At 43.6% G+C, this 25,145-nt stretch overlaps 1 protein-coding gene across 2 annotated transcripts in view; it reads left to right on the plus strand.

Moving 5' to 3' along the window:
- The first annotated feature begins 960 nt into the window (after positions 1–960).
- Positions 961–25,145, plus strand: part of CAPN6 (calpain 6) — a 27,119-nt gene continuing 2,934 nt past the window's right edge. Inside the window, exons 1-11 of one of the 2 annotated variants that reach the window (XM_003802949.3) lie at positions 961–1,097; positions 7,953–8,132; positions 17,919–18,050; positions 19,482–19,690; positions 20,263–20,455; positions 21,040–21,233; positions 21,492–21,569; positions 21,677–21,863; positions 23,507–23,629; positions 23,808–24,010; positions 24,930–25,051. In XM_003802949.3, the coding sequence (XP_003802997.1) occupies positions 7,968–8,132; positions 17,919–18,050; positions 19,482–19,690; positions 20,263–20,455; positions 21,040–21,233; positions 21,492–21,569; positions 21,677–21,863; positions 23,507–23,629; positions 23,808–24,010; positions 24,930–25,051 (1,606 nt within the window). In that variant the 5' untranslated portion in view covers positions 961–1,097; positions 7,953–7,967. Of the gene's footprint in view, positions 1,098–6,241; positions 6,274–7,952; positions 8,133–17,918; positions 18,051–19,481; positions 19,691–20,262; positions 20,456–21,039; positions 21,234–21,491; positions 21,570–21,676; positions 21,864–23,506; positions 23,630–23,807; positions 24,011–24,929; positions 25,052–25,145 lie in introns of those variants that run through there. The other variant, XM_023508720.1, reaches the window with a different exon arrangement.

A 25,145-nucleotide genomic window follows, 5' to 3' on the forward strand; every position in this document is an offset into this window, starting at 1 on the left:
ATTTGTTCTCTCTCCCTCCCCAACTCTCTTAGATCTTCAACTAGGCAGCAGGAGGGTTGGTGACGGGGAAGAGCAGAGACTAATAATTTCAGGTTCAAGGATCAACAATACACTGGTCAGAAAATCTGGGGGAGGAGAAGATGGGAGCCTTCATGTATGTGGAAATGAAAAACAAAATTGAAAATCATGTGGCTGGAAGGGCATCTCATGAATGTCTCGGGACAAAGGGAGCAAGACCTTGACCTTCAGGGGATGAAGCATAGTACTTCCAGGGGTCTGAGCACCCCACTGAAGGTGTTTGGTTGGCCTTTCAGAGCAAACACAGTTCTTTTGCTCTTCTTTTTTCCCCTCACACTGCTGGGCGGAATCTCCAAAGCCCCATTGCTAGAAATGAGTTTTCTTCCAGAGGCCCTGGAACCAAACTCCACTTCCCTCCTCACACTCCCTTCTCTCTGCCCTGGGCCAAATGTTACTGTCCTTTCACAAAGCTGCCTTTCCCCTCTTGTTCCTCATTAGCTGCTTTTTCACACCCGCTCACCTGCTGAAGTCCTCCTCCTCATCATAGATCCGAGTACCAGGGCACAAGAACTGTGCCAACACGTCAACATTTTTCTCTGCCTGTCCTCTTTCGAGTAATGCTCATGTCTGCGCTATAAACCCTGGGACCAAAAAAAAAAAAAAAAAAAAAAATGAGAGAGCTATCAGACCCCTTCCTGAAAGTCCTATTTCTCCTTGGAACCAGAAGTGTTTACAAGTGTGGCTTTTTGCGTTTTCCCATTAGCTGGTGAGTGGATCTGGAGTGGGCATCCCGTCGGCACATCTGGCAGGGGCGTCTTCCAGATTTTCCTCCTGACTCAGGATCAGTTTCTGACTGCTAGGCGGGGCAAAGCCTCCTGAAGTTGCTGCGAGGCACCTCCCCCTGTGAGCAGAGCTTGGTACAGCCCAAATAGTTTTCAGGTTAAGAAAGCCAGAATCTTTGTTCAGCCGCACTGACTGAACAGACGTAGTGGGGTTACCTGGCTTAAGAGCAGCAGCAGCAGCAGCAGCAGCAGCAGCAGCCGCAGCAGCCGCAGCAGCCGCCTCCTGGGATAACTCAGGTGAGTAGAGACAGGCCTCGCAAACTTAGCCTAGAGTTTTACTTGCTGGGTAACTTAGCATCTCAGAGAGGGGGAGCAAACTTCAACTTTAGAGTTAGTCGAACAGCACAGCTATCATTTGATGGTGTGTCTGAATGAAATAAGTGTGTGTTAATGGCAGCTTGGAGACTTCAAAAATAATGGAATCTTTGGTTGGTTAGTTAGGGGCGTGGGGGTGATTGTGGCTGTCTGGCAACGCGATTTTTCTGGAGCTATTTGATCAGTTCTGTGAGTGTGTGTGTGTGTGTGTGTGTGTGTGCGCGCGCGCGTGCGCGCGCGCATGCCTGTGTAATTGCCCCCTGTTACCTGAAATACCTGGTCAGCAAGGACAAACCTGGGGTAGGAGTGTGAGGGGGAGAAGCTGGCTGCTGTCAGGGATTCGTTCTGGTTTCTCCTGATCCGCAGCTGTAAGTTATGGAAACGCAGGCGAAATCCCAGAGCCACGCTGTGTGCAAAAAGCTTGTGAGCCCTGGCTACGGAGTGCGCACTATTGCCCAGGGCGGAGTGGTAGCCAAGGCTGTCTTAACTCCCTGTCTGCACAGCCTGAGGGCCCTTCTGTTCTGGTGACAGGTTGATCTTGGCTATTCATTTTCAGCCCCAGGCCTGGTTTTGTTCTCTGATTTTAGCTTTGATTGAAACTTTCATTTGTAGCTAGGGCCCCGTCTCCCAAACCCACACCCAGTACTCTAAGGGATTCACGGGGCCACTTGGCTAGAGCTGGCCCTGGGTGGGAAACACTAGAAAGGAGCCATCGTTGCACGTGAACAACTGGTTCTGAAGATTTAGAACTCTAAGTTTGGTGAAAAGCACAGAGGAAAATTCAACAAATTCTGCTGTCCTGACAGTTACTTCTGGCTTCAGGATGAAGCATCCTGATTTGTGTTAAGATTTTCTCAAAATCTAGCTAATGCTGCATTTACTAATCCTTGTTGTGAAATTAAGGACGCTTTATAATCTGAAGGAATAAAGAAAAAATGTCTTTGGGGACTACTAATTAACTCTTTCGTTCCTCTGGCAGTTTGTGTGTGCGTGCAAGTGTGTTCGTGTGCATGTGTGTGCAAATACTTGGATTTGAATAGCATTCTTTATTTGTCCTCAGAGTCTCCAGAAGTCTGGGCAAAAGCCTAAATACTTATGCGGTCAGGAATAGGTTAAAAAGCAGGTTTTTCCATATCCTTGGGAGTTTTCAGTTCCTAAATTAAAAGCAGAAAAAGCCCCTTTGTGACCCCCAAACACTGTTTCTTTGATTAGCCTTGATTGGAGATCATCTCACCTTCTGACAGCTTGCAATTCAAAAACAAAACTCCTCAATGCATTCTTGCAAGAGGAGGACAATGACAATTTTCCAAAGTAACGTCTAGCTGGGAATTTTGCATTTTTTGTGTTCACTCCCTCCGCCACCTTTAAAGCAATTGATACCAAAAAGGCAAGAGGCCCTAGTTTTCATGCTGGCTCTGTCGCTAACTATGTAACCCTGGGCAAGGCCCTTTACCTTACTGGGAAAGAAGTTGTACTAAGTGCTGGGTAAGGGTCCGTCCAGCATCACGTTCCATGAAAATCAGAATTAGATTTTTGAAAGGCTGCAAAAGTAGACGTATAGGATGGGCTTCTTCGGCCGAGCGGGTAAGTCAGACAAAAAGAAGAGGCGGTGAGACATTTATGCTCTGACCACAGCAAATAAGCGAGCGAGGTGATGGTTACGTTAATCAGTTCGATGTAAGCATTCCACCCTATTTATCAATTCAGCACACTGTACCCCATACATGCATTCATGTACACAGTCATGATTTAATAAAGAAAAATGAAAAAAGAAGAGGTGAAAGAGAGAGGAATAGAGAATGGCGGAGGCGCTGTTTTACAGTCCTCTTTGAAATGCTGGCGTGTGTCTCACTTAAAGCGTATGATCGAATTTCCTCAGTTTCCACTGAGGATAGGAAAGAGATTCAATTTGCTAAAAAAAAAACAAGTGCATCCTACTACTCATTCCCTATGTTAGCCTTCCCCTTAGCAATTCAAAGATATGTTTCCATACTTAATGTCACAACCACAACAAGGTGGAGAGAGCAGCCATCGTGTTCCCATTGTGCTTCTGGGAAAACTGAGGGACAGAGACGTCTACACTAATGGTGACAGGTGATATTTGATCCTTACGGTTTTGAATTGCTTTCTTCTATTTTGATAGAGTTATTTCACAATGAAATTATAAATAAAAGTATGTTCTTCTTCTTCTTTTTTTTTTTTTTCTTCAAATTCCTTTGAGCAGAGTCTTCTCTCTGGGTACAGTTAGCACGTCGTATATAAGCCAGTGAGCTGGATCAAAGGACATTTCTGGTCTTTTCCAGACCCCAGAATATCCGGTCACCAGTTTGCATCTGAACAGCCATGTAAAAGTTCTCTGGTACATGAGTGCCCATAGCTGTAAGCTGGGACTCTGCCCGTGTGGGCATGGAAAGCACGATTCTCTGTGTAACATGTGGGTGCTGCAGTTTTATTTCTTTTTCCTATCCAATGACCCGAGTCTCCTTTCTCTCACCACACCATCCCCACGTGTAGGGATAAGGGGTGACGATTAGCTAAAGTGGCACCTATTTAATTCCAAGGTATAGTCGGGTCTTCTCTACTCGACTTTTCTGCCAACTTTTAATTGCTTTTACCAATATTTGCCCTATGTACAGAACCCGGGGGGAGACTGGGAGGAAAGGAGAAACTAGCCAAGGACAAGGTCCCCCGGAGCTGTGCCCTCTCCCCCTCTCCCCCTTAAGGGCCCTCACTTTCTCTCCCATGCACCTAAATCTGAAGTGGTTTGGGAACTACAGACTAGAGTTCTTTTATCAGAGTTTTAGAGCAAAATCTGGTTTCTACTCTAAGGCTGACCCCCAGGCAAGGAAGCAAGAGATTTTGCTCGTAGAGTTTGCCCAGTTTCCTCCAGTTTTTTTTCCAGGCAAAAACTCCCGCACCTAACTGCAGCCTCGTATTCTATGCAGCAGGCTCCCTCAACTTCCCCTGGCAATCCCCAGCTTTCCACACTGCGGGCCCACCCTTGTCCCTTGCCTTGGTAGACACAGTCTTCCTCATATTCTTGCTCTAGTTGATGAGTTCAGATTAAAATAAGACTGCCTAAGACCATCACCTCAGTGTTAAACCACCCTCTGCCTCGTCCAACCACTGATTCCACCAGCCCTCAGGTTACAGGATCATTCTTCTTAAATGCCCACATTGCCTTTGTTAACTAGAGGCTCTCCTTGGTTTATACCAAAGCCTTAACTTTTATTTTGTCTACTGACTTTCTAATATGTAATCTTTAACTTTAAGAGCTTTCCCTACTCCGCCACCATCAGGTCCGTAGGATAACAAGGAAGGAACATTCCCTTCTCCACACTCCTCCATTTCGGTAGGGGCAAGTTGTTTATGACAAACCCAACTTACGAATTTCTGGGTTTCCAAAAAGATTTCTGGGGGTTAGTGATGAGCCTCAGATGGAAAGGATTCGGATTCTCCCATGATCATCAAACCAGGCAAATAAAGAATCTTTTCAATAGCCACCATGGCAATATATTCTAGGCAGAACGCCTCAAAGTTGGGTATTGTGTTTGCTTTGGAGAGTTTCCTCATTTGAACTAAAAAACCCTTTCTCTAAGAACTCAGTGACCAAAAGAAGCAGTGTGGTGTGATGGAAAGCCACACACCAAATCTGGCATTCCCCAGCACCTGGGTTTGAGTGGGCTCTGCCAATTTCTAGCTGCTGCTTCTCTGAGCTGCCATTCCTGCATAGAAAATGAAGGACACAGGCATCTCTACTAAACATGGCTGTTAGACTGAGAACAGGAGCTGAAACGGAAGTTGTACATTTCAAACAATAAATTAGCCGGCGAATGTTTCAGCGATTAAATTACCATTCACTGTCCACATAAGATATTTATCTGCTCAACAGAAATTTTTCTGAACAATGGTTGTGTCCCCAGCGCTGTGCCAGGCAATGAGACAGCTTCAGCGTGGATCTTGCATTTATGGAGTACTTTCTGTTTATTCAAACTTACTGTTACACTAACCATCTCACTAGGTACATCCGTGGCGTAAGGTGGGGGGAGGCAGTGTAGGTAATCTCATCCACCTGATGGGAAAACTGAGGCATAAAGAGAAGAAGGTCATACAGCAAGTGGAACGCAGGTCTCCTGTTACCTAGTCCGAAATGGGGGTTACTTCTACTCTGCAAGACTGACAGGACTTGAGGCAACGATTATATTCCAGTGACAGTTCAGGCTCAACAACTTGCTATTCCTTATTTACTATGTGACCCCCAAATGCAGGCATCTCCCTTTAAAAAGGCGTTCTATCAAGCTTTACCCACCCGTACTAGCTGTACACTCTGCCCCTGAAAGAGTGTACTCTCAGGGATGTTCAACCCGCAGCCCACGGGCCTCCCACAGATTATGTGAGAACATTTTTGCTTATCTGTGGTGTTGGAGACCGTGGAAATGATGCATGGAACTTTTTTGTATGTATTTAATGTGTGGCTCAAGACAACACTTATTCTTCCAGAGAAGCCCGAAGTTTGCACACCCCTGGTTGGGATCGTATTGGTTTTTAAAATCAGATCTGATTTTTGTTTCCGTGGAGGCTGCTTTCTGTAGACAACCCTCTTTATAACAGGGATTCCCTTTGCAAAGTCTTGCCTGCCTCCCCATTTGAGTAGTAAGGGAGATTTGTGGGGAGCAGAGCAGGAAATACCCATTGAGCCAGAACTTTCAGGGCCTAGGAGGTTCTGGCAAACTAAATATTCTAATTATCTCAGACTATCCCACATTTACAATCCCCAGCCTCTGGCAAGTCACTGAACCTTCTAGGAAACACAAGAGGCACGGTAGTGTGTGGGTGTGGGTTTTTTTTCCTAAGTTTGAGCACACACAAATATTGGGGTTCATTTGTAGCAGGCTCCAGGAAGAAGCCTGGGCATATATTCAGGTTGGCTATGGTGTTGCATAACTAAAAATTATTGGTGATACTATCCATGCTTTCAGATACAATGCAGTACACTTTAATATTTAACCAATAAATAATTCAATAAATAAATAAATAAATAATTCAGTGAAACCTTGTGTTTCTTTTCAGCCTCTTAGACCTTGGATTCAGACAAAAGGTGAGTTGGTTGCACATACATTGCAAAAAGTTAAATTAAAAACAATTTTGTGGGCTCGGTGCCTGTGGCTCACGCGGCTAAGGCGCCAGCCACATACACCTAAAGTGGCGGGTTCGAATCCCCAGCCCGGGCCCACCAAACAACAATGATGGCTGCAACCAAAAAATGGCCAGGCGTTGTGGTGGGCGCCTGTGGTCCCAGCTACTTGGGAGGCTGAGGCAGGAGACTCGCTTGAGCCCAGGAGTTGGAGGTTGCTGTGAGCGTGATGCCATGGCACTCTACCCAGGGGGATAGCTTGAGGTTCTGTCTCAAAAAAAAAAAAAAATTATGATTATCAAATGGGGAAGCTTCTTCACCAGAGAGGCATTTCAGTAGGAAACTGAAGGGATGTGAAGTGAGCTAGTAGAGAGATATGATCAATATTATATTTTTAGACAAAATAGCAATGGCCTCACGGATCTACCACACAGATACTCTTTAACATGCCAGTGTATCGTTCTGGTTTTTTTCCAAATGTCGTCGACTCTTTAGCAGACACTTTGGACCTTAGTCCGGGTGTTTGTTTCAACCCTCCTGTGATCATAGAATATAGACAGCTATTCCTGAAATACATATTTGAAATAGTTGACGCCATGTAAATTTCGCAACCCGGTTCTTATTTATATTGGACGTCAACAGAGGATCGTTACAATCATTACACATCTATCATTGTGAATCAAGCAGAGGCATGGAAAGTCCCATTATCACAAAGCTATTGAAGATCAAATTTGTTTTTTTCAAATTATCTTCATAAAAAACAGTTGTTAAGGGCCTTTGAGTGTGGGGCATGCTGATAGGCATTGCCTGAAGAGCAACTATACTAATTCTCTGTTTAGCCATGTGAAGATTTTTTCCCCCTTTTTTCTTTTTTAAAGAAAAGAAAGCAATAGTGTATTGCATGGGATAAAAATCTATAGGCCATGGAATTGGTGTAATTGAATTTCAGAGTCTGCCTTTTATCACAGGCAAATGATTGTATGTTAGACTTTGAAGAAGAAAGACCATGCAATCTTTCTATCTTTCCTTGTCTTTGGAGGCCATCTGCTGAAATCTGTTTCTTGCAGTAGCCTTCCTGGCCAGTAATAAAAAAGGCAAAGCTCTAAAAATAATAAAAGGGATGGAAATCTGTGAAGGGACTTGTTAGAATGGAAAAGGGCTGCTTCTTTCTCTCACACAAAATGCGTGGCTCTCTAGGGCACCAACTTATTCTAAATACAGTAAAGGGATTTGTTTTCCTTTCTCAAATTGAGAATGGTACTTTACCTTGAACTACTACTCCCTACCAGTGTAAATAGAAGATTTCCTTTTAAATGATAACAATTCACATTTAACTAGCAATCTTTGTAGTTATTTTCTATTTTTCCCCGATGAGATTGTTTAAGGTCCACATTGCCCCATTTGGCAGATAATAAAACTGAGTCCTCAAAATGGCTAGGTACTTTACCCAAAGCTCCATATTAATTAGTTGCAGAGCCCGGACGTTTCTTTCCTTTAAAATGCTGACTTCCTTCAAAGCCAACTTTGAAGTGCTTAACTCTGTGAGGAAGTCACGGAAATGATTGCCATTTGTCTAATCTCAGGTAATCCTTGGAACACCTGAGAACTTCTTCCTCCAAAGACAACAATTTTCCTCATTCTAGGCATAATTCGACACAATGGGTCCTCCTCTGAAGCTCTTCAAAAACCAGAAATACCAGGAACTGAAGCAGGAATGCATCAAAGACAGTAGACTTTTCTGCGACCCAACTTTTCTGCCTGAGAATGATTCTCTTTTCTACAATCGACTGCTTCCCGGGAAGGTGGTGTGGAAACGCCCCCAGGTAACTTTCTTTGTTCTACTTTCTGTCCCCTTAACCTCCTTCAGCAGATCTCTACTTGATCCACTATTTCACTTAGATGGCCTAATGACCACTTTGGGAGTCAACTTTCTTTCTCCAGTTTTATGAAGATTTAATTGATAAATAAAATTGTATGTAGTATTTATGATGTACGATAGGGTGTGTCGATGTATGTCCACATTGCGAAATGATGACTACAATCGAGATAATTAACATCATCTCACATACAGATAACGTTAAAACAGGAAGTTTCATGGATCTGTGCTCCTGGCTGTAGCTTGAGGAGCCCCGAATTTTTGTCCAATTTTGTGAGATTTAGTCATTTTTTTAAAACAACAGCAAAAAAAGGGAGGTATGCCGTGCTTATTTTCTTTTGGAAGTTCATTTGAGCAAATATAGTCACTCCAAAAGCAGCTACACTTTTGCCTCCTCGCTGAGTTACCTCTCATAGCAACTTAAACATAATCTCAGAGCAGTGAGGAGAAAAACTCCTTACACAGTAAGCCTAAGGAGATGAATTCTATAGGGCGAAGAGGGATTTTGCATGAGGGGAGGGAAACTTCTTTGTTGCTCTTTGGATACCCTCACACGTATCATCCTGTAATTGGCTAAACAGGATCCAAGCAGGATGGCAGCTCTTTTACTACCTACTATACTAGGAGCTGTTACTAGTTGTCAGGGTTCTCTGTAAAACATCTATCTGTAGGTAATGCTTCTAAAGAAAATCTCAGAACCCCTTCACGGGCCTTGCCTGAGCAAGAGCTCAGTGTATAAAACGATAGAATGGTGGAGTCTGGGAGATAAATAGCAGCCTTGCTATATCTAAAGGGACAGAAGTATATGGGACCCGGGTTCCTTCCCAATATGGGTGAGGAGGTGTATAAACAACAGAGGGCTGTTGTCAACCGCAGCCTGATGACGTTCTGACACTACATATTGAAGGGCCTTTCCGTGCACTATTATGGAACTAGCTCAGTCATTGCCCCAGTGTCGGCTTTCTTCCATGAGCAAGCTATCACTGCTTAGTTGCCGTCTTCACCGTTTAACCCCCTAACTGGAGTTCCAGCAAGAGCTACTTCAGTTTATGCAGGTTGCCACCAGGTGGTGCCAAGATACATTGGTTACATGGAGACTTGTTTTCTATGTAACTCAAAGGACCCAGTAAAGAATGATAGCCGTGGGAAGTAAGGGACTGGGAGAAGTTCTGTCTGGAGGGAGATTGCACTCCTCTGGCCTTTGTGTGCTTCCAGTTATTGACATCCCTGCAGATTACTTTGTTGACCTACAATAAAAATTTCAGAAACAAGCAGAATTCACTAACTACTAACTGGCTATGCAGACAGGTAAGCCTCCCCCTCTCCCCCCAAATACATAGGAACCAGGTGCAGTGACTCATGCCTGTGATCTTAGCACTCTGGGAGGCCAAGGTGAGTGCATTACCCAGCTCAGGAGTTTGAGACCAGCCTGAGAAAGAGTGAGACTTTGTCTCTAAAAAAAAGTAGCTAGGCACTGTGGCAGGCACCTATAGTCCCAGCTATGTGGGAAGCTGAAGCAAGAGGATCTCTTGAGCCCAAGAGTTTGAGGTTACTGTGAGCTGTGACACCATGGCCCTCTACCCAGGGCGACAGAGTAAGAGTCTGTATAAAAAAAATAAAATACACAGAGAAAATAGAAACATGCTGTCTGGGAGCCACTCTTATGAATGAAGGGGGAAAACGAGAGACCACTCTTTTCTGATGCTTGGATATGAAAGAAGGATGTCAACAGGGGCAGAAGGAGCTGAAAAGGAAGCAGGATATTGAGAGAGGTTTATTGGGTGGGTGTCTTTTTAAACTAGGACAGACCTGAATGTGTTTATAGGCTAAGGAGTAGGCAGTAAAGAAGGAGTTGAAAATGAAGGAGGAAAAAGGAGTGATTGATGAAGGCGAGGTCCTAGAGGAGGTGGGAAGAGATCTGGTGGTTGGCAAAATTGCAAGCCAACATGAAGCCATTCCCCAGATGTGCACCAAGCAGACAGTGCTTCCTGTACTGGCCTGGCTTTTGACACATCCTCCCCCCAACCCCCGCTATCTTGGCTCAGTCCTTTGTCCTTCGCCTTCATCGTCCAAATTCTGTGGATTGAATCCTAAATGGATTAGCAGGGAAGGAAAAAAAAAAGTAATAACCGTGGCAATAGTTCATTTTGCCTCTGAGTCAAGCAATGACCCTGCTAGGGTAAGGGAATGTCAGAGAGAGAAGGTGGTGAACAGTGGGGACGAAGAGAAACAAGAATCAGCACTTATGGCATACCTACTTTGGGCCAGATACTATGTTTGGAGTTTTCTAGACATTATTTTATTTCACCCTTATTTACCATGGCTTGGCAAGGTAGAGTTATGTTAAAAATTACTTTGGTGCAATTCTGTTTTCCTAGTTTCAGAAAATAGGAGTAGCTATCATGTCCATGTTATTGGTGAGGAATCAGGATTTCTGAGAAAAGATAAGGATTTGCTCCGGGTCACACTGCTAACAGGCTAGGATTTAAATCCAGGTTTGACTCCAAAGTCATCATAAGTTTTCACTCTACCTTGATCAGGAAGAGAGAATCGTTTGTGTCTCCTTTTTTTACCCAAAGAGAGTGGCTTCCCTCCAGTCAGTTCTATTCCATTCACTGAGCCATAGTCTCCCTTTTCGAAAGCATAGTGTGAGCTTCATCTTATTCAATCAAAAGGGAAAGTCACTGGAGAGAAACATTTCCTGAGCACCTGCTCTATGCCAGCCTCTTTGCAAGATACAGACATGGTCTGTGGTGAGCACTCCCATTCCAGTTGGGGAGGTGGATACTGACCTATCCAAGAGTTAAAGAAATGAATGCCAGATACACAAAATGCTATTTGCAAGCATAGAGACAGTAAATCATGTAGGCTTGTTGAAGAAAGAGAGATCACCATAGATTGGAATGATTGGGAAAGGGGCCTCTTGCGGGGAGTAAGAGAAAAAACAAGGTTTTGGACCACCATCCAAGCATCTTCAAAAAGTGTGGATTCCTTTCCAACCAGAGTAGAGGCCAATCCTGTGGTCAATAACCACGTCAGAGTTCTCTGGCCTCCCATCAGGAAAGCAGAGAGACAGTGCTGGGCCTCTCTGAATTGGCTCAGGAAGACCAGATGGTTCTTTGGCCTCTTCTGCCTCACTGGCAGAGTTGAGATCCTGGTTTGCAGAGAAGCTCGCAGCCATCTTGTCCCTTGGCATGCCACATAGCCTCCCACATAAACAGGGCTCTTTTCTGCAGTCTCCAAAATGGAAGGAGCACGATTAACCTGGTATTTTTCTGTCTTATTCTCTCTCCCGGTTGAAAGCTTCTGCCTTCATAAGCCTCCATGCCTGTAAACACCATTGTTAAGTTAAGCAAACTGACTCCAAAGCAATCCCCACCACCACCACCAGGGGCAGGGTTGAATTCCCTTCCTTTGTACTTGCCACGTCCTTGCCGTGTTTCAGGAGCCTCTTTAGGTAGACAGGGATTCCAAGTGTTTTGTAATTGTCCAGTGCCATATCATCTGTCCATACCTTCCGGAAGAAAGTTCTTCTCCTTAAGTCTCCCAGTGATGTAATGGCCCTAGCTATTGACCTAGCTTTCCGGGTGCACAGGTATATTGCCTGAGACCATATGCTCCTGGCCTTTCCTGTCCTCCTGGAGTTCAGCGTGTAAAGTCTTAATAAATTATAAGAGCTGAGTTATACTGAGTTACAGTATTGTCACAAGACTGTAGGTAGGATTTTGGGGCTAAAATTTGGCTGCCAAATTCCCACAGACAATCTCTTCTTTTTTTTTTTTTTTTTTTTGAGACGGAGCCTCAAGCTATCCCCCTGGGTAGAGTGCCATGGCATCACGCTCACAGCAACTTCCAACTCCTGGGCTCAAGCGAGTCTCCTGCCTCAGCCTCCCAAGTAGCTGGGACCACAGGCGCCCGCCACAGCGCCCAGCCATTTTTTGGTTGCAGCCATCAGTGTTGTTTGGCGGGCCCGGGCTGGGGATTCGAACCGGCCACCTTAGGTGTATGTGGCTGGCGCCTTAACCACTTGAGCCACAGGCGCCGAGCCCAGACAATCTCTTCTCCAGCTCCATCCAGCTCCTCTCCCCTTAGAGCCCACTCTGGCTTTTTTTCCTTACTGACTCATATCTACCTACAATAGTATCTTCGGAGTCAGACACATCTAATCCCTAAAATGAAGTAAGGCCTCATGGGAATTTGCACAGCCAGCTGTGGGGGGAAGAAAGGGCACCTGCACAAGATCTTCTGTCAGCTCTTCTGGCTGAGATTTAAGCCCAGTCTCTAGTATTATTGCCCTTGCCCAGTCTTTCTCTGGGGAATGCCTTCTGCTGTGGCCATATGACTACATGGCCTGGGGGGGGGAGTAGGAGGGGTGATGAGGTTCTGGATTAAAACTATGGGAAAGGGGAATGAGGGGAGATACACATATTAGACGAAAAAATATACAGGTTAGGGGACAGCATGTGAGGAAACAGTAAAGGAAGAAACACCTTTGTCTTTGTGCTAATACCAATTTCCAGCTACCAGCTGAATGGGACAGACACCTCTGTACAGTGGTTTTGGCCTAGACTGTTAATAAAGTTCTTATTCTTCCCAGAGATCATGTCTTCCCATGTCAACTGATCACACAATTGGAGACCATTGAATAGGCCCATGCTTTTATTTTGCAACTGTCCCATTCATTTTAAGTTCTGCATTTAAGAAACCTTAACAGATTTACTGAAGTACCATTTATATGCCACGAAATTCACCTATTGTAAGTGTACAGAGCAATGATTTTTAGTAAATTTACAGTCATGCAAACAACCTAGTTTTAGAATAGTTGGATCACTTCAATAAGATTCCTCATGTACATTTGCAGCGAGTAATCCCTCCACCCTATCTTCCAGAGGCAGCCACTCATCCGTTTTTGGTTTCTATTCAGATTTTCCTATTCTGTACTTTTCACTTAAAGTAGACTCATAGAAGAAACTGGCTTATTTTGCTTAGCATAATGTTTTCAAAGGCCATCCATGTTGTAACAGTATCAGCTTGTTCTTACTGCTGAACAGCAGTCCATGGCTTAGATATGTAAGTTATTCCCCAGAAAGCAATCTGGGAGCTATACTTTGAGTGTCTCCTAGCAGAAGTCAGAAGGTTAAAGTAAGAAAATGATTACTCAGTAACTTGGTTGTCTAGGTTAGACGTGGAAGTTGGGTTTAAGGTCTTGCTCTCAGTCTCCAAACTGAGTTTTCCTTGGATGGCTTGGGACGGAAGAAAATGTTTTACTGATGACTAGATCTTCATGGAGAAATGAAACTACCCAGCAGGTAAAGTGGAGTCCTTGAGAGGTTGGAATAACATTGGCCCCGGAGCATAGGCCCACCTGTAAGTGCTCCATCTGGATGTGGTTCTCAACTTTCTAAGAACAAAATAATGGCAACTTGCACCAGCTCACAAAGCCCTCAGTTCTGAATGGCAGTTCTGAGCAGATTACCCCTGAGCCTTCTGTGACTACTTAGACACTGGACTTAGTCACAGAGTATGTACTGCAGGGCTATAGCTACAAGGCTACAGCCTTGTAGGTACAAGTGTTGTACGTGTTTCCATCCCTACCCCCTCAGTACTGCCAGGGTGCACATAGCCCTCTTGAAAGTGCCTTCTTCTGGCTGCTGTTTTTTTGGGGTAGCCTTTCATTTTATTGTGGTTCCTGAGGTTTACCCTGGACCTCAATGATTATTGTCAGCAAATTTCACCTGTGTAAAACAATTGCTAATGATTTGGGTATGGTAGTTGTAAAGGCAGCCACATAGAATGACTTGTGTAGGGCTACAGGCTTCGTAATTGCCTATCCCCGCCATGGCAGAGGTGGCTGGGGGCGGAGGATGAGATAAAGACAATGAGAGATGCCCTTCAGGCTTATCTAGGAGGAGTTGCTGTGCTTATAGAAAGTTTAGCCTCAGGGGGTGAGGTCGTATGGGGACCATTCCAGCTTGACTCTTGGTGTTCAACTTACTGGTTGTGTGTGTTTCCCCCTAAGAAATTATTTTGCCGTGACAAACAGCCCAGTTCAAGGTTCACCCCAACTGTGCCAACACAGCTGGGAGCCATTAGGGGCTCAACATATTTCCCCCTCTCCCAAGCCACCCAAATATTGTGGATATGTGACCTTTCCTCCAACCCCACTCCTACCACTCCAGCACAGCTCAGGCTGAAACGTCCCATCTGCACCATGCATCTCAGCTTTGAGTTATAGAAAAAAAAAAAATTCTCCAGTTATATTTCCTTAACTCCACCAGGAAGCTATCCAGTGTGTCCAAAACCAGGGGAAGAGTCAATAAACAGCCATTTCATTGTTTTCAAATTTGTCACAAAAAGTCTATTTGGTTGGTAGACTTTTTTGCATTGGTTCATTATCCTTTCCCCTTTCTAACTCCTTGCTGCTTTCTAGTATTTTAATGCCTTATTTCCTTAAAGAAGTAAAAGATATGGCCTAATAAACATTGGTCTCCCATGCGCTTCTTGGTGCTTACATATACTAAGAGACTGATTCATATTTAAGGGATTCAGTTGAGGATTTGAATGCCCATTGGTGATATTTAGCCTGGAACTAAAAGCTAAGAGATAACTTAAGAAAGTCTTCCAAAAGAATGAAGAGTTTTTAGGTGAGCATTAAGGAGAGGCATAAAACACTAAGATGGGTGACTGAGAGAGGAGGTGGTATCTCTGCCCTTGGCGACCTGCACAATGTTATCCTTTATGTAGTGGCCTCTCATGAACCTAAAGGCACACAGATGAGCAGCCGAGGTCTGGAGATTCCTTCTCTAATTACATGTAGTTTTGAAAAATCAAAACTTGCGGCCTAGGTCTCCTCCTAACTAGTTACATGGATGGAGGGCAAGTTACTTCCTCTCTCTGAGACTGAGTCCTCATCTGCCAAATAAAGAGCTTGACTACATAGTCTCTAAAATTCCTTCTGGTCTGGATGTTCCATGACTGTATTTGTGTTTTAAATCCATTGTTACATAGCCATCATGTGTGAAGAGCGGAGAAGTAAAACCGAGGTGCGGGCCAGTTTATAAGAGGAAATGGAAAATGAGAGGGTTTTCTTTATTTTTGCCCAAATTTATCTTCTCCCATGATTGCACACGGCTGTGAATATGTATAAATGTTACATATGCGTAATACAACACGTAATAAATAACAACCACATTCAGCTTACTTCTGCAGTAGAATATCCTTTTCCTCAACTTGGATTCTGATTATATGTCTTTTTGCTCATATATGTGACCTTTATGTCTTCAATAGGAGTTGACGTGACAAAAATGTTGGCTAAGCCTAGATCCCTGCTGTGAAATGAAAGTCATATGGAAATTCAAGGCAGTGTAATATACCTGAAACCACTAGTATCTACATAAAACCAGGAAATAATTTGCCTCACCAATCAAAAAGCACACTTTTACACGTATCAGTGCTCACTTGATTGTTTTTCCATGCTAGGAAACTATCTTATGTGTCATCTAAGTCCAAGAAATCATTTTATAACTTTACATTTGTGCTCTAAATAAAATTATAACACCTGATCCAAGGAAGAAAAACTGAAATGTTTAGTTTCATTTTAGAAAAGGCAAAGAAACAATGAGAAGGGAAAGAGTATCAAGGCCTAGCTCACTTAACACACTTTATGTTTGATAAGGAAAAAAAAAAAAAACCAGGGAGCTCACAAGCCATAAAAAATATTTATTGAGATAGACTTCAGCCAGGCATGGTGGCTCATGCTTATAACCATAGCATTCTGGGAGGCCAAGATGGAAGGATTTCCTGAGCTCGGAAGTTCAAGACCAGCCTGAGCAAGAGCAAACTCTACTAAAAATTAAAAAAAAAAATAGCTGGGCATTATGGCAGGTGTGTGTAGTCTCAGCTACTCAGGAAGCTGAGGCAGAAGGATCGTTTGAACCTAGGAGTTTCAAGTTTCTGTGACCCAGGCTGATGCCATGACATTCTAACCAGGGCAATAGAGTGAGACTTTGTATCCAAAAAAAAAAAAAAAAAAAAAAAGATAGACGATTTCTCCTATAGCAAAAAGTAGTGGTGAGACACCAGACATACATCTAAAAAAGAAGACCGGAAAATCCAAACTTGACAATCCATCTAACCATCTCCTTTTGGCAGAAGGATGCCCAATTAATCTTCAGTTTGGATTCTTCTCTGCCCAAAATGCCTATTTCTTTTCCAGAGTTATTTTGGCTTTTAAAGAATATATGGAATGTTTCATTCTGTAGACCAGACCCTTCATCAAGGAGAATTATGTCCATTAAAAAAAAAAAGGAGGATTGAGGACCAGAAAAATATAGCTGTCTCTAATATTTTTTAAAAGGATATATATCTAGATTTTCTTTCCATCTGAGGCTAGGATTTATTTCTGCTGGATAAGCAGAATGTCAAGATACCGGCCAACAGCCTCCTTAATGAAGCTTTCTCCATCAAGTCAAGATTTCATTGGAATTTCCTGCTTTTGAACTCTGCAAGTGCTGATACTCTTGAGTTACACAGTTGTTTTCAACTACAATAGAACCTCCATAGTTGACCACCTCCCTACATTGACCGCCTCCTTAAGTTGACCTAATTGTAATAGACCAGACATACGCCACACATATGTGTCAATTCAGTAGGCCTAGTTCTTTATGTTGACCACCTCCATGTGTCAACCCATTTGTTACGGTCCCTTGGGTGATCAACTTACAGAGTTGCTACTATATATAGTGTCATACACGCTGCTATGCCTTTGCCCATGCCTGTGTCTCTACCTGTTATGCCTCTGTACCCCTCCCTGTCCAGCTGCCTAATTCTAGTTAACTCAAGTGCTACCACCACTGTGCAACTTATTCTATGATCAGGAGAACTATGGGGCTCCTTCTCCTAGGCACTGATTATGATTTGAAAATGGCTGTACTATGCCATCATCACATTGTGTTTTAGTGATATTATTGGAGTATCATTTTCCTATTCACAGTGGGAATGGTACAGCTAATGATATACTGGGGAAAGACACACAGCCACACTCCAAATACTGCCCCCACTCTTTGCCCAGATGCCCTCAGAACATCCACTGGAGAGAGTGTCGGTTGAAGTGCTCCTGTGAGTGGTCTATTACCATCTGCTATTAATGCTGCTGCCATCTATATTAATGCATTAATGTAGAAAAATCTGGTTGCCATGGAGACTGCTGTTGCCTTTGCTTTATGTTAGGAAAGGGCTTCCTATAAGGTCACTTAATTCATTTTCCCAGAGAGGGAGATTCATTAATGCTCACCTCTATCACACCTTATGTCTTAAATGCAATCTCCCTCCCAAGCACAGATGCTTCAGAAAATCTCATCCTGACCAAATAGGATCCGAATCTAATGTGCTAATCCCCAGTTCTCCTCTTTCAAAGTTCAGTGCTGTGGTGAAAACTCTTCCGCACTCCATTGATAGCTTTGTTTAAGGGCTCTCCACCAGCCCACGTCATCCTGTCTCACTGCATCCCCTCCTTTCACATTTCCTGCCACTTCCCCACTTGCGGCTACATGAGCTACTGTTTTGTGGTTTCCTTCACAATCCCCTCAAGCTTCTGTTTCTCTTGTCTATGAAACTCCTAGTCATCATTCAATCCTCACCCTATATCCTCTATGAAAACTGTCCGGCCCAGCTCGGACAGTAACTCTTGCAAAACTCTGCCCAGACTCTTATATAAGCAATTTTATATTCACAGGACATCTGTGATGACCCCCGTCTGATTGTGGGGAATATCTGTAACCACCAGCTTATTCAGGGGAGACTGGGGCACAAGCCGATCATCTCTGCCTTTTCCTGTTTGGCTGTTCAGGAGACACACTGGACAAAGGTATTCTCCCTCCTGTGGGACCTCATTTGGGTTCCACCTTCTTGTGTTCTTAAATAACTTTAGGCTCGGCACCTGTGGCTCAAGCGGCTAAGGCACCAGCCACATACACCTAAGGTGGTGGGTTCAAATCCAGCCCGGACCCGCCAAACAACAATGATGGCTGCAACCAAAAAATAGCTGGGCATTGTGGAGGGCGCCTGTGGTCCCAGCTACTTGGGAGGCTGGGGCAGGAGACTCGCTTGAGCCCAGGAGTTGGAGGTTGCTGTGAGCTGTGAAACCACAGCACTCTACCCAGGGGGATAGCTTGAGGCTCTGTCTCAAAAAAAAAAAAAAAAAACTTTAGGAAAAAAAAATCAGCCTGTACCTTTCTTGGATTTCCTGAAGGCAGCCATATTAACTGGGTGACTTCCTTCCATTTCATTAGAAGACTTTTCACAAACAGGACAACTGAAAATAACTTTCCACTGAACACACTTTTCCCCACCTCAATTCCACCATTAGCATTGTGCACAAGTATTTGTTGATTTTTAACTTCAAAGTTTTATTTAAGATTATAGTCATCCACACAAGATAGTCTTGGTGAAAGACAAATAGATCAATGGAACAAAATGAAGACCACAGAAGTAAACCTATGAGAAGATAACTAGTTGATTTTTTTATTGTCATTTGCAGGGTTTCGACTTAGGATTTTGCATTCTTGTATTCTCTCTACCTCCTGGGGTATAAAGCCAGTAGGGGCAAGGAAGTCACTAACACATATACGAATAACAGAAAAGGTGACAAAGGTGGAAATAGATTCTTGAAATATTTCTAATCAATGATAAATACTCTAAACATTTCTTTAGTATTCAGGTAGAATTCGAGGTAATGAAGTGCTAACTTGATTTGGGACAAAGAGCCTTCTCCTCAGAAAAAAAATAATTCTAGAATCTTAATGTGTAACAGTCACATATAAAAAAAGAGAATTTCCTAAACACGATTTTATTCAAAATACAGATGAGGTTTCTACTCCATAGAATTTACATGAACTGTCTAGAATGGACATTTTAAGACAAACCATAGTGGGCCTTATATTTTCACTGGTTTTGCTTTGTAAAATGCCTTGTTTGTATGTTCAAACATCCAAGCATGAATATGTTTGTCTAGTCCATTCTCAACATCTAGTTTATGGATTATCTGCGGGAAATATTTAACCCCTGCCTGGCTGGGCTGGCCTAACCACACTGTGTGCATTATTCTGAGCAAAACTGAACTGAAAAAGCAGAAGTTGTATACAAGACACCATACCTAGGACTTTCCCCTCCAGACCCAAAGCCAATGTATTTGGAAGGCTTCCTATCACCATATGGATTTGCCAGGAGTTCATTGTAATCTCAATATCTTGATGTGATATGGTCGATAACACTTTGTGAAATATTCCTGCTTGTCCAGACAATTCCCAACCACAAGGAACAGGAATGGGACCCTCGGAAACCAGATAAATATGCTGGGATATTTCGCTTTCGTTTCTGGCATTTTGGAGAATGGACCGAAGTGGTGATTGATGACTTGCTGCCCACCATCAATGGAGATCTGGTCTTCTCCTTCTCCACCTCCATGAATGAGTTTTGGAATGCTCTACTGGAGAAAGCTTATGCAAAGTAAGAAGGGAGTTGACTAGACTGTGGTTGGGGTACCTGAGGAAAGGAAAGCCACATTTTTCTGTGGGAGGTCATTCTCCCAGCCCAACCCTGAAGTTGAAATTGGGTAGGATCCCAGTCACATCCAAGGTATTGCTTTGGTCCTGGACGTGGCTCTTAGAAATCCCAGATGAGAGAGAAATCAGCTGTTCTGCTTTCCATTTAAACCTTTATATGCAGGGTGGCACCTGTAGCTCAAGGAGTAGGGCGCCGGCCCCATATACCTGGAGGTGGTGGGTTCAAACCCAGCCCTGGCCAAAAACTGCAAGGAAAAAATAAATGAATAAAATAGACCTTTATTTGCTTCTAGGTACCCATCTCTGCTGCTAATCTGCAGGCTTCGTGGCATTATCATCTCATAAAGAAATTTCTGTGTGGACTGTCTTTGATCAACATAGCCTAAGCTTAGAAATCTCTGACTATAATCTAAAATGCCTCTCTAGAGAAAAGCCAGCTGGTAAAGTTTAGGCAGGGACATCCCTTGATCTGGAAAAAGAATTTTACGAAGATAACCTTATATATTTGCCCCCCAGGCTGTTAGGCTGTTATGAGGCCCTGGATGGTTTGACCATCACTGACATCATCGTGGACTTCACGGGCACGTTGGCTGAAACTGTTGACATGCAGAAAGGAAGATACACTGAGCTTGTTGAGGAAAAGTACAAGCTGTTTGGAGAACTGTATAAAACATTCACCAAAGGAGGTCTGATTTGCTGCTCCATTGAGGTGTGTGTTTACAAAAAAAACAACACTCTATACTCACTTCTGGCAGAAGAGACTATAGATTTAGTAGAGAACATCACCCTTAACCCAGGGACCCATGAAAAGCCATTCATGGAACTTGCAAAGCTAACATACACATTGAACCCTGGTGTGGACACTAAGAGCTTTCATTTCTTATCCTTTCATAACAGTCATTTCACTGGAGACCAAGGCAGCATCCAAGCTGGTGTCAATAGCCTCTGCTAAATTATTCCTCCTGTCTCTGCTCCTGGATCTGGAGGGGATAGCTTATTGCTCAAAGATGAACCTTTTGTACCACATTTTGCCACAGTTCTTAATAATGTACTACAGTAGCTAGTTTGAATCTAAATTGTTTGCGCTGTTATAGTACAGTCTTTATTTCTTTTTCTTTACTTATTTTGGGTCACATTAGGTTTCGGGATCAAATTCCCACCTCCATGGGGAGAACTAGCTTCAGCCATTCTGGGGTAAACAAATCAAGGAAGAAAAAGAGCTAGAACGTGGGTCTCCCAATGATTCTACCCTTAAGTATCTTTTTTTTTTTTTTTTTTTTTTTTTGCTCTCAGTCTCCCAATCAGGAGGAACAAGAAGTTGAAACAGATTGGGGTCTACTGAAGGGCCATACCTACACCATGACTGATATTCGCAAGATTCGTCTTGGAGAGAGACTTGTGGAAGTCTTCAGCGCTGAGAAGCTGTATATGGTTCGCCTGAGGAACCCCTTGGGAAGACAGGAATGGAGTGGTCCCTGGAGTGAAATGTGAGTGGAGCTCAACTTTCACTGCTCCATCTCAGAAGCCCTGTAGTTCTCCCAAACCCATCCCTACAGACAGCTACTGAGATCTCAATTCTCAGGGATAGTTCTGGGCTGTTATCAGGGAGGAGGTCAGTGACCTAGGCAGAGGTGAGATAAAGCAGGCCCAATCCTTATGCATTCTGTTCCTTTGGCAGCCTGCTCACTCTAGGAAGTCAATGGTAAACATAATGGCTTACCGTTGTACTCTCTATTTGTCTTTAGTTCTGAAGAGTGGCAGCAACTCACAGTGACAGATCGCAAGAACTTGGGGCTTATTATGTCTGATGATGGAGAGTTTTGGTGAGGAGACGTTTTCTGCACTAAAGGAATTAAGGTTTCTATATGGAACTAGAGGAGTAAGTTATTACGTACCGTCATCATTTCTTTCCTGTACTCCTTTCATTCAGGATGAGCCTGGAGGACTTTTGCCGTAATTTTCACAAACTGAATGTCTGCCGCAATGTGAACAACCCTGTTTTTGGCCGAAAGGAGCTGGAGTCAGTGCTGGGATGCTGGACTGTGGATGATGATCCCCTAATGAACCGCTCTGGAGGTTGCTACAACAACCGTGACACCTTCCTGCAGAATCCCCAGGTTTGAGTCAGTTATTTTTCTTTGCCTCCAAGTTACCCAATCTCCAGTAGGAACCCAGGTCTCACTTTGCTTCTCTCTGGAGTCGTTCTTTAGCATCAAGTCTTCCATTTGCAGCTATTGTGTAATATTCATCAACCAGGATCCTGAAGGCTTGGCTTGGACGCTTGTAAAACTAAGCAGACTGTGTCTCTTTGCAGACACGTACCTTGGCAACATTATCAAATCTGAGTCACCTCCTCTGGCTGCCTCTCTCTTGGCCATATTGCTTGGTATGGCTCTTTGACAACCCCTTTTTTCTTGCGATGGTCCCACATTGGAAAGAGAGGATATGATCCCAGATGCTGTCTCAATGCTTCTTCATTTTTCTTTACTGCCCAACTGTTCTCTTGGGTGCACGCTTACTATATTCATCCTCTTTCTCACACAAGTGACCCTTCTGAAACTGATTGTTATGCCTCCTTTTTCTCATCTAGAACCATGTCAATTTTTTGAGGATTTCAATCATTGCCCTGTCAATGACGCTATACCCTTTATCTCTTATCACTGTGCTGTGCCAGGGGACATATGAGGGGTCAAGTTGAAAGCAGAAAATCCCTAGATATAACCCAAGGTAAAAAAAAAAAAAATCCAAATAGCTAAAAACCTCAATCTATAATAACATGGATGGTTGTATCCCCAAATGTGCTAAACTGTAGGAAACAAAATTTCTGACTATATTGCTGCCTCACTACCCATGGGTCTGTCTTTTCTTTTCATGGACCTCATTGGCCAGGCACTTTCAAGGATACTGAGGCTGATAGGGTGAATTACCTAATGCATGGTTTTCTTCCATTCCTTCCATCTTAACTGTCTTAAAAAAAGGAAAGAAAGAAAGAAAGAAAACTCCTACACACAACACCACTGACCTCTCTTCCATTTGCAATTCTGGAAACATTTTAAGTAACAGGCATGTACACCAATGGCTTCACTGTGGGTGTATATATAGAATTGAGCTTCAGAGGCCATTGTTCTGTATGTTTTCTACTTCTTTCTAAAGGGAGGGGGACAGAGACAGAGAGAAAAATCTTATGCCTTTTAGTTTTATTTCTACAATACTATGATGATTTCCCAGATGATGTTCAGAAAGTCTCTGGCACAGGCCTGAAGCTTCCCTAAAGTGATGGTAGCAAAGCATCAGTTCTCCAAGGAAGTGGATCTAGCCCTTCTGCAGATCACATACCTGGGCTGACAATAGGCGATCAGCCCAGAGTGATGCTTCAGGGTCAGGATGAGTCACATAAGAACATTTTCTGTCTTCATAGTTTCTGGATGTCTTCTGAATACAGAATTTGAAAACAAGGTGGTGATAATAATAATAATAAAATAACTTACCAGGAACGTATTCAAATATAACCTCTTTAGCATCAAAGGCATAAGTATGAAGTTGTCCCTCAACACATGTTGAATGCCAAAGGAAGAAGCAAGTGTTATGACCTACACTGAACAAATCAATGAGGTATCCATGGCTTTATCGTCTGATCAATAGCAGAGTCCAAGAAATAACCCAAGGTTCTGCTTCCTAATGTAGTTTTCTTCTTGGAAATTTAAGCTGGCTTCCTTGAAAATGGTGCTAACTTAGCTATTTGATGACCTCCTTCCTTTAGTATATCTTCACTGTGCCTGAGGATGGACACAAGGTCATCATGTCACTGCAGCAGAAGGACCTGCGCACTTACCGCCGAATGGGAAGACCTGACAATTACATCATTGGTTTTGAGCTCTTCAAGGTAGGAATGGGCATTTGGAGCAGAGAGAATGAAGGCAAACAGAGTCAACATTAGGAAGGTTTAGGGTTAGGGGCATCAGGAAAAGCCCAGGGATAAACAAAACAGAGGACCTATGCTCTTCCAAGACAAAAACCATGATTTGAGCAGAATGGGATGTTTTATCTTATTTCACTTCCAGGTGGAGATGAACCGCAAATTCCGCCTCCACCACCTCTACATCCAGGAACGTGCTGGGACTTCCACCTATATTGACACCCGTACTGTGTTTCTGAGCAAGTACCTGAAGAAGGGCAACTATGTGCTTGTCCCAACCATGTTCCAGCACGGCCGCACCAGCGAGTTTCTCCTGAGAATCTTCTCTGAAGTGCCTGTCCAGCTCAGGTTCAGTTTCCTTGGCAAGCCCTCCAAACTCCTCTCTCTGCTTTGCCTTCAATCCTAAACCCCTTCGCTTATCTCCCTTATGCAGACACTCAGTGAGGCAACTTTGCTTTTCAGATTTTACAAACTGAAATCATGGTGGGAGAAGTATTTCTCAACATGGGCTCGTGGGAGATTCCCCAGTGTAGGTCTGAGCTTTGGAACTCCAAGCTGCCAAGGAGAACAGGCCAACGACTCAAGCTCTTACACTTACACTATGTATTTTATCTTCTCTTTGATTGCATTCCTCTTTTCTTAAGTCATTAGCTGCCACTCCTTACTGCTCCTCTGTTATGTCCTGAGTGGTACCTTTTCACCCCAGCCCTGCCTGCTCTGATCTTTATCTTCGGGTCCTTAAAGCAAGGGGACAGAAAAACATAAAATATAGGCCATATCTGAGGAGGAATGGGCTAGGTTACCCAGAGTCTCATGATATTGAGCAACATTGCCTGATTTGGAAGGTGTCTTAGTTCATTTGTGTTGCTATAAAAATACCCAAGGAAGGGTAATTTATAAATAAAAGGGGCTCATTTGGCTCACAGTTCTGCAAGCTGTACAAGAAGCAGGGTGCTGGCATCTGCTTCTGGTGAGGGTGTCCGGCTGCTTCCACTCGGGGCAGAAGATGAGGAAAAGCTGGCATGTGCAGAGATCATATGGAAATTTTTAACAGCTCTCCAGGGCCTAATAGAGTGAGAACTCATCCATTATTGTGAGGACGTCCCCAAGCCATTTATGAAAAATCTGCCCCATGATTCCACCTCCAACATTAGGAATCACATTTTGACATGAGGTTTGGGGGACAGAGATTCAAATTATAGCAGCAGGCTTATCTCATCAAAGAGTGTTCATCATTGGCTAGCATAACTTCTTCTTGATATTTTAGGGAACTGACTCTGGACATGCCCAAGATGTCTTGTTGGAACCTGGCTCGTGGCTACCCGAAGGTGGTTACACAGATCACTGTTCACAGTGCTGAGGGCCTGGAGAAGAAGTATGCCAATGAAAGTAAGAAATGCGGGAGTGGGCTTGGCACCTGTGGCTCAAGCTGCTAAGGGGCCAGCCACATACACCTAAGGTGGCGGGTTCGAATCCCCAGCCC

The sequence above is a fragment of the Otolemur garnettii genome, unplaced genomic scaffold (assembly GCF_000181295.1).
Source record: "Otolemur garnettii isolate 467f Iridium unplaced genomic scaffold, OtoGar3 scaffold00267, whole genome shotgun sequence".
In the NCBI taxonomy this organism is placed as follows: domain Eukaryota; kingdom Metazoa; phylum Chordata; class Mammalia; order Primates; family Galagidae; genus Otolemur; species Otolemur garnettii.